Below are 9,859 nucleotides of genomic sequence, written 5' to 3' on the forward strand. Positions count from 1 at the left end.
GAAGGAAGGAAGGAAGGAAGGAAGGAAGGAAGGAAGGAAGGAAGGAAGGAAGGAAGGAAGAAAGAAAGAAAGAAAGAAAGAAAGAAAGAAAGAAAGAAAGAAAGAAAGAAAGAAAGAAAGAAAGAAAGAAAGAAAGAAGAGGGAGGGATGGAGGAAAAAATAAATAAGGGGTTAAAGCAGATAAGCACAGACTTTGAGAATGTTACTGAGCGTTCAAACAGGGGTCCAGCCCATCTCTTGCCTAGGACCCTCCTTCCCTCCCCCCAGAGCACCATCTCACCTGGCACGAGCCTCTTCCACCCTCCCACAGGCCAGCACACAGCATGCTGCTAGAGATGTGGCCTGGGTATGCCCGGTGGCAGAGCTTGGATTCCAGGATGCTGATGTTGGCACATTGCAGGGTTAGAGGAAACTTCACTGTTGGGGAAGGAAACAACGGAAAATCCACAGCTGACTTCATCACACACAGCCCCTGCCTTGGACCCCACCTGCAGCCTTCTCGAAGGAAAGAGGACACAGAGGGCCACAGCACAAGGCTCTCAGGGGAAGAGGGAGAATCAGGTAGCATGAAGGAGAAACAGAGGGAGATGGAGAGGGAGAGAGAGGAAGAAACCGAAAGATGTAGAGGGTTTGGTGACCACTGGTGGCCTAGTGGTAAGAAGCTGCACTGCAATCTCAGAGGTGCATGGTTCAAATCCACCAGATGCTCTGCTGGAGGAGGAAGAACAATCTCCTTCTGTACCAGTCAGATCTGATTTGATGGTACACACAAAAAAATAATGAAATAAAATAAAATTTATTTTAAAAAAAAGATAAGAGGGTAATGAAACAGGGGTGGATATAATAGAAACCAGAGAGCTTTTTTTGAGTTTTATCAACTCAACTTGTTGCTGGGATAGATTCATCACGGACCCTCCATTGAGTTTCTGAAGCTGTAAATGTCACAGGGGGAGATTGCCTGTCTTTGTTGCACGGAGTCACTGGAGGATTTGGAGTCACCAGAGAGGCACCACCTTTAGCAGCAGCCCCCCTACGGACGATGCTCTCTGGTGAGAGCGCCTCTTTGAGCTCAATGACATCAGCTATCAGGCTCTATAGCTTCAGTATGGATTACAACGTAACATAAATAAAGAAAGCACGAAATCGCACAATTAGACCCATGAACAGGAGCGCTGGCGGCCTACTGGCAAGAAGCAGCACTGCAATACCTAAGGGATGCGGTTCGAGGCCACCAGCTGCTGTTCCACGGCAGAAGGATGGGCAGTCTCCTCTCGTGCGTTTAACTGCGTCTGAAAACCCCACTGGAGGGTCAGCTATGGGTCGGTTCCAAGTATACAACAACAACAACAACTGACAAATAACACAATAGAGAAAAGATTGAAACTGCTAAGGGTTGAATTTTATTTAGATCAACAACAAATAACCATGGAAACAGCAGTCAAGAAATCAAACGTTGTAGTGCACTGGGAAAATTTGCCGCCAGGAACCTCTGTAAAGAGCAAGGCTGTCTGTTTAAAGACTTAGGTGCAGTGTGTGTGTGTGTGTGTGTGTGTGTGTGTGTGTGTGTGTGTGTGTGAAACTAATAGGAGATAATGTTTAATAAAGGATAAAGCATCATTAAAATATTACTTTCATTCTTTTTTAAAAAAAATAGCATTCAGTTTATTACAAATACTTAATATTGGCTTCCCATATGCCCCCCCCTTTTTTTTTTTGCATGTACCATCAAATCAGATCTGACTGGTACTGGAGGAAATTGTCCCTCCTTCTCCGGCAGATCATCTGGTGGATTCGAACCGTGTACCTTTGGGATTGCAGGAAAGCTTTTTGCCACTAGGCCACCAGAGTTCCCCCCCCCCTTTTATTTTTATCATAATTATGTTATCATCTGACTTAGGTGCGTTTTTAACAGCTTCATATATACGTGTGAAAGTTGGACAATGAATAAGGAAGCACCTCTGATCGGAGAGCTGGACAGGGAATAAGATGACAGAAGAAGAATTGATGCCTTTGAGGTGTGGTGTGAGAGGTGAACACTGAAGATCTCGTGGTCTGCAAAAAGAACACTCAGGTATCTATTGGAGAAAGTACAGCCGGAGTTCCCCTTGGAGGCTAAGATGATAAAGCTTCATCACGTATACTTTGGGCCAATTGCTAGGAGAGGCTATTCTTTGGAGACGAACATTATGCTTGGGAAGGCGGAGGGTCAGCAAAGAAGACAACCTCCAACCAGGTGGGTTGACATAGTCACTGCAGCAACGGTCTCAAGTGTGTCACAGATTGTGGCACAGGCTAGGACAGGGTTCAGATCTCATATTCATAGGGTCTCTGTAAGTCATACTAGGTTTGATGGCACCTCCCAACAACAACATTTAAAAATATATTAACTCTATTAAATATATGTCATTTGGAAGCAGGAGTAGCATCCAATTCCTATATCGCATGCCTCCGGAAACTCTATGAATGTTGATAAATGTCAGTAGTTGTAGAGGGGCTTCAGGCCTTTTGTTCATGGGATTGCTATGAGTCGTGCTCGACTCAAATGCAATCAACAACAACACAATATATTTTAAACTATGTTAAAATAAATTTTGCCTGTTTCTTTCTGGGGGAAAAAAAGAATTGGCACCTTTGAATTGTGTTGGGAAAGAATATTGGCTGTATTATGCTTTGCCAGGCTCTCGTATGATTTTTAGCCTCTGAAAACCTGCTGAAAGGTGAGCTATGAGTCAGTTTTCACTTGACAGTAAATAACTGTTAACAGCAGCAATGCCTTGCCAAAAGAACAAGTAAATCAAGGGAGCTCTGGTGGCCTAGTGGCAAGAAGCTGCACTGCAGTCCCCGAGGTATACAGTTCAAATCCACCAGATGCTCTGCTGGAGAAGGAGGGGCAAGCTCCTTCTGTAGCAGTCAGATCCGATTTGACAGTACACACTCACAAAATAATAATAATAATAAAAGTAAGTGTTGATCTCAGAGGTAAAAGCATTTTAATGGTGCTGATTTGTGACTAAGAGATGTACGCCTTATTTTGATTCTAAGAACATTTTTTTTTCTTATACTTAAATATTCTGGAAAACAGACTGTGCCTTTCAGTAAATAATGTCAAGTAATGATCAAAGCTCTGGCAGCCTAGTGGTAAGAAGCTATGCTGCAATGCCAAAGGCACATGGTTCTAATCCACCAACTGCTTTGGGGTGAAGACTGGACAGTCTCCTCCAGTGTGATTTACTGTCTCTGAAAAAGTGCTGGAGGGTCAGCTAATGGTTAGTTCCAACTCGACAGCACACAACAATAATGATCAACGGAGCCATTTTTTCCCTCCACTCTTAGAGGAGCTTTGGTGGTGCAGTGGTTAAGGAAATGGCTTCTGAACCAAAAGGTCAGAAGTTTGAGCCCATCACCCACTCCATGGGACAAAAACGAGGCAGTCTGCTTCTGTAAAGATTTGCAGACTCAGATATCCTATGAGATAATAATTCTGCTCTGTCTTATCGGGTCACTTCAGAAACAACTCAACCATGGGTCTTTTTGTTTCATTTTACTGGTTCATAGGATAATGAAGCACCTTACGATTTATGGCATCTTATATTTGATGCAGGGAGCTCTGGGGGCTTAGTGATAAGGAGTTGTGTTTCCCAACCCAAAGGCAAGCAGTTCAAAGCCACCAGCTGCTCTTCAGGTGAAAGATGGTCAATCTCTTCTTGTACTGTTATTTATAGCACCTGAAAACCCGCTGGGGAGTTAGCTATGAGTCAGTTTCAACTCAATAGCACATAACAAAAGCAGTATTTGATAAACTGTGTGTGGGGAGGAGTGGGGAGGGAGGTAGCTAGACAGATAGATAGGACTATTAGAAGAAAATAAAAGCACTATCATTGAGTTGCTTTGAACTCACAGTGACCCTAAAAAGACAGAGACTAGATAGATAGCTACATAGCTAGATTGATAGACACGATGAGAAGGAGGAGAAGGGGGAAGAGAGAGAGAGAGAGAGAGAGCGCGCAGTAACAGACCCTTGACTTGGAACACAGGAGTTCTGTTTCTGGTAAGCCCCTACCTTTGGGGCTGGACACAGCCCCCCAGCCCGAGATGAGGCACTGGGTGCCTGGAGTGACACAGGTCTCACTGAGGTTAAGAGGCTTCACAGCAGAATTCAGCTTTGCCGTCTTGGGCAGCCGTATCAGCATGATGTCATCATTGTGGTCTTGAGCCCGGAGGTCATCATTGAATCCAGGGTGGGGGAAGAACTCTGTGACCCTGAACAACTGCTCTGGACCCTCCCACCGCCAGAGGTGGTGCTCCCCGAGGCGAACCCACAGGTACCTGTGGGGACAGAGCCTGGTGGTCAAGCTCAGGCAAAGACGGGTTTCTTCTCTGCCCTAGTCTTCTTTCTCGTTCTACCAGGAAACTGTGTGACCTTCCGTAAGGCACCTTGGTCTTCCATAAAGCACACCTCTGAGCCCCTATCATCTATGTGAGACCTAGGGTGTAACTTTAAGCAAAATATGTACCCTCTCTGTCTTCTTTTGTGTTAGGATGCCATGTGATTTTAGGCAAGACATATACTCACCCTGTAAATCTTTCATGTTATATGATGCTGTGTGATCTGAAGCAAAACGTACACCCTCTCTGTTCTGTCCACTAGAACGCTGCATGACCCACCAAAGGCTGTATCTTCTCTCTGGACCCATTCTTCTGCTCTGATCCCTTGTCTGCATCTATCTTTGAAACCCTCCCCTAAAGCTCAAAGACTCTCTTAGCCACATATTGAATAAGCCACCACCATGGACTCGGCCTCACCCAGAGGCCTGGTGGTGACCTGAGTCCCCCAGCATTGTGTGGGCATGTGGAGGCCACACCCACTATACAACAGCTGCCACACCCCCTGCCCCCACAGGTCTGGTGGCTTCTATGAGGAGTGACTGTGTGCGCGAGCGTATATATGGAAAACTGAACTGAAGGCATTCCGCTTAGCTTGTGGCCAGTGTGTGTGCTTGGGCTTCTAACTACCGTATCTCTTACCTTCGGTACATTTCTTCCTACACTTGAACCTTGCCTTCTTTTTTTTAGTTTTGGGGTTGCTTTTTGGTGTGTTTTTTTAAACCTTCTCTGCTTGCTGTGCTCTGAATCTGAGCCCAGGACAGCTAGAGACCCTTGGACTTGGTGAGTGTGGAGTGTTATTTCAACTCTGCCGTCTCTGATACTCCCTTATCTTGGCTCGACCTCTGAGAGGTCAGGCTCTCTCATACTTCACTCCTTCATGTCTGCTGCTGCATTTCTTTGACTTCCACATCCCTGCTTCTGTCTTGCTGTGTTTTTGAACTGAAATCCAAACCTTATTCTCCTAGCCTGCTGTAAAGATCTGAGATTAACAAGGCCCTATGGGGAAGCAGTGTATGATGGGAAATTCCCACACAGATGTCCCAACATCTATACTTCATCCCTGAAGGGCAGAGTATTGAAACAGTGGGGATTCCAGTAACCCTTCAGAGACAGTGTAGAGAAGATTCTGGGATTTAGTGGGTTCTGAGAGTTCAGAATGCTTAGAGTCTGAAGATTCTGGTGGTTTAGTGGTAAGGAGTTGTGCTGCCAACTCAGACGCACACAGTTCGAACAAGCCAGCTGCTCTGTTGACAGGACACAGATGGCAAATTTCCTGTGAAATTTACTACTTTTGAAAACTCACTGTAGGTTCAGTTCTGGCTTGACGGTACATAACAAAAACATTATACGAAAGACCTTTGGGGGAATCATGATTGAAAGACTCACCTAAGCGCAGCTGGCAGTTTAAGCCCATCGTCAGGATTATAATCTTGGCAACCCTGTGGGACAGGTCTACTGGGCCCTACAAAGTCACTGTCAGTTGGAATTGACTCAGTGGGAACAGCTTTTAACAGTCTGTGAATCCAATAATTGGGGATAATTAAACTAGATTTTGTCATCCTCGAATTCCATAAATGTATAGATTCAGACATTTGAGAGTCAGATTCCTTTAAAAAATAAGTTAATAAAATAAGTTAACCTTAAAATAATGAGGAAAGGAAAGAACCTGCAATTCCAGTAGTTTCAGACTCTAGAATTCTCTGGATAAGCTTTCTGAATTTTGAGACTCTGGGGTGATAATATTCTAAGCGATTAGGTCTGCTAGCATTCTGGTGGCATAGTCCAAAGCATTTTGCTTCCGTAACTAAGAGGCCGTGTATCGCCAGCAGGTCACATCTGCCAGTGGCACCATGGGAGACAGACATACGGTCTCTTGATGTTGAGATCATAGTTTCAAAGCCTGAGGGAGGGTCACTGTGGATCAGAACTGACTTGATGGCCCTGAGTTAGAGGTTCTGAGGCATACAGGATACTAAGCTTTTCAAATTCTCTTGGTTCAAGAGTCTAGAAATCCGTGAACTGCAGGATTCTAGAATGTTGTTGTTGTTGTTGCCATGTGCTGTCAAGATGCGGCCAACTCATAGCTGACTCTCCAGCGGGTTTTCAGGGGCAGTAAATCACATGGGAGGAGACCGGTCATCTTTCTCCTTTGGAGGAGCAGGTGGATTTGAACTGCTTGACTTTGGGTTGGCAGCGCAGTTCCTTACCACCAGGCTATTGTTATTGTTGTTGTATACTGTAGAGTTGGAACCAACCCATAGCTGACTCTCCAGTAGATTTTTCAGAGGCAGTTAATCACACGGGAAGAGAATGGGCCTCCTTCTCCCATGGAGCGGCTGGTGGAATTTGAACCATGTGCCTTTAGGATAACAGCACAGCTTCTTGCCACCAGGCCACTGTTTTTGATTGCCTTCAAGTTGAGCGCAGCTCATAGCGACCCTATGAACAAAAGGCCTGAAGCCTTTCAATAACAATCAACATTTAGCAAAGTTCATAGAGTTTCCAGAGGCATGTTGTTTAGGAAGTGGATGCCACTCCTGTTTCCAAACAAGGCCACAGAGCTCCTTAATTCTAGAATAGTGTGAGTCAGATTATAGGGTGGTTTGTATAGGCAGTGAACCTAGAAACTTCTGACTCTAAGCTTCTAGGATTTCACTATGCAGTACAGCTTTTGAAATGTGACTGACTGAATTGAGATGTGCCCTAAGTGTAATATACAGGCTGGAAAATTTGGAAAATTAAGCTTTAAAAAAGCAAACACCCCTCCCAGATTTCTCATTCGTAATTACTTAAAACTTGACTCCATCGAAAAACACTCTTTCACTGTTGTTGAGTCAACTCATAGCTAACCCTTCAGCAGGTTTTCAGTGGCAACTCAACAACAACAAAGGGCCTCCCTAAAACTCCTAGGGGAGCGGTGCTTAGTGGTAGGAAATTGCGCTCCCAACCCAAAGGTACAAGGTTCGAATCCACCAAGATCGATTCCAACTTGATAGTACACAATAACTCCTAACAGCAGCTCTTTCATCCTCCCCTTGCCTCCAACCCTCTGCCCAGCGTGTCCAGCCCCGGCCACTCACGGCTTGCGGCAGTGGGCAGCAGTAAGCAGCCAGCGGTCGCTGACGAGGGACGCTCCGCAGAAGAGGTGCGTAAGGAAGAAGAGGCCGGCTTGCCAAGGCTGTGAGTTGGGGGGGCATTCCTCGGCTCCGATGGTCCGGGTGTCTCCCCAGCAGTGCCCTGGGGTGGAGGTGAGGAGAGGAGGGGTGGGTTAAATGCATACTGGAATGAGGCGCCCACGCGCAAGAAAAGGGCAGCTCTATAGCCTAGCGCGCAGGGTGGCTGAAACCTGGGGGGGCCAGGAGCAAGATGATGGGTTAGCGGGACCATGGAGGGGCAGCCTGGATAGATGGGGATGGAGAGGGGAGGGAGAGAGCCTCACCTGCCAAAAGAGAGAGCAGAGAACAAGCCAATAGCAGCTTCATGGCCTCAGGACTCGTGGGTCCCAGAGCGCGCGCTTGGCACGGAGTGCTTCTTTATGGAAAGCCATGCCTTCGGCTTCCTTCGCCACAGAGCCGCCTCTGCGATTAATCAGTGTTAGGTAATGTCACCGGGGGAGGGGGAAGCCCTGGGCTGGGCTGGGGCGGGGCGGGGACCCCTGCTGGGATAAGCTGGCCACCGAGCTGAGGGAGGCTTGGCTAGATTGGGCGAGGGATGTGGAGCTGCTTTGGCTGGATCCTCCTTCAGGATCCCCAGAGGGGGCTGTCCCCATCCTCATGACCTCAGAGAGCAGGCTCCGGGATGGTTGTGGTCGGCACAGGGAGGAGGGAGGGAAGCAGGGAGGGTCCCGAAGGCGGAGTCCTGGCGGGAGAAGCGAGTTCTTCTAGGATGAGGTTGAGGTGAGCCGTGTCTGACGTCACTGGGAAGGCTGGGGTAGGGGTGGGAGGGGTGGCGCTGGGCATGGAGGTAAGAACCAGGACCCTTTGATGAGGAGGTAGACACTATGGGGGAAGGGGCAGAGGAAGCGAGATAAAGCGAGGGAAATGGGGACCAGGAGAGACTTCCGGGGAGACCCAGCACACAATGTGGACCCACCGCTGTAAAGTCATCCCAGCGCAAAGCGACCCTACAAACCTACTGCCCACCTTTGTGGTAGCAGCTCAACACTTAACACTGGCGCCAGCAGGACCCCTTTAAGTGACTTTGCCACTCATTGCTGTGAGTCAGTCAGAAGCAGGTGGTTCCAAGCTGACCCTCCAGAAGTTTCTAGATCACACAGGAGGTGACTGCCCATCCTCCTCCCTCAGAGCTACTGATGAATTCGAACCAGGAGAGAGAGAGAGAGAGAGAGAGAGAGAGAGCGAGCCAGAGCCTTAGGGACATCAGCACAGTTTCCAAGAGGCTATGCTACCAAAGCAGGGGAAGACCCTCTATGAGGTGGATTGATTCAGTGACTGGGGGTAATCGGGATGGGTGTGTCAGAGGCAGTGCGGTTGGCGCAGGATAGAGCAGGGTTTAGGGCTGTTGTGCTATGAGTCGCAAACGACTCCATGGCACATAACAACAACAACAACAACAGGACAGAGGATGTAGGACTGTCCCTTCCCCTCAGGGTTCGCGAGGCTGCGATCTTTACTGGAGCAAAGGGCCCCGTCTTTCTCCCAGGAAGCAGCTTGTGGGCTTGGAATTCTTGGTTAGCAGCTCACTGTTTAACCCATCCCACCACCTGGGCTCTTTCAGAAAGTATGAACACTGGGCACACACGCTTACTCACCCCACGGAGCCCTTCCGGCCCCAGGCATTTGGGCCCACACGTGGCACTGATGATGAAACACCTGGCTGTGAACTGACAGATACTTGGAACCCATGCGGAGGTGCCTAGGTAGAAAGGCCTGGCTGTCTGCTCCCCAAAGACCGCCGCTGTGAAAACCACCAGGGAGGGTGTTTCTGTTCTGCAGCACGTTGGGTCCTGAGAGTCCAGATCTGCCGCACCTGGGTGGATTTTGGTTCCCACAAGGTCAAAAGCGTGGAGAAATGTGGTTCCCGTAGAACGAACCCATTCCTATCCAGAGGACTGAAGGAAAGCTCCCTTCTTCACACTCCCACTGCCCCAAGGATCTAGGTACCCAGTCTGCCTGGAACGAAACACGTTTCTCCTCAAGAACCATCAAGTTTATATCCCGTTTTGGTTTTTTTTTTTTTGTCCCAGCCCCTTGGTCCTCCATCTCTCCATTCTCCCCTCCCCCTTCTCCCTCCATCCCCACTTCTTGCCCAGTGAACAGCCCCTGGAGTGTCCAGCCCTGGCCTGACTCAGCTCTGTGGACCCTGCCTGACCTACTTTAGAGCTGGGCTTATGAGAGGCCTCAAGAGTTACTAATTGAATGAGTGAATGTCTTTCTCCACATCCTTCTTTCTCAATATCCTTCATCTCCTATTCATCCATTAAGACTCGATCAAATGCCTCTTCCTCCAGGAA

General features: G+C 47.9%; 1 protein-coding gene across 1 annotated transcript in view; it reads right to left on the bottom strand.

Moving 5' to 3' along the window:
• KLK9 (kallikrein-related peptidase 9) overlaps nucleotides 1–7,868 on the bottom strand; it is a 9,715-nt gene extending 1,847 nt beyond the window's left edge. The window contains exons 1-4 of the mRNA XM_006897284.1: nucleotides 7,826–7,868; nucleotides 7,467–7,623; nucleotides 4,061–4,326; nucleotides 281–417 (exon numbers count right to left, since the gene is read on the bottom strand). Of these exons, the coding sequence (XP_006897346.1) occupies nucleotides 281–417; nucleotides 4,061–4,326; nucleotides 7,467–7,623; nucleotides 7,826–7,868 (603 nt within the window). The remainder of the gene's footprint in view (nucleotides 1–280; nucleotides 418–4,060; nucleotides 4,327–7,466; nucleotides 7,624–7,825) is intronic.
• Nucleotides 7,869–9,859: the final 1,991 nt, after the last annotated feature.

This window comes from Elephantulus edwardii, unplaced genomic scaffold (assembly GCF_000299155.1).
Source record: "Elephantulus edwardii isolate Elephantulus edwardi_28Jun2011 unplaced genomic scaffold, EleEdw1.0 scaffold00208, whole genome shotgun sequence".
Classification (NCBI taxonomy): domain Eukaryota; kingdom Metazoa; phylum Chordata; class Mammalia; order Macroscelidea; family Macroscelididae; genus Elephantulus; species Elephantulus edwardii.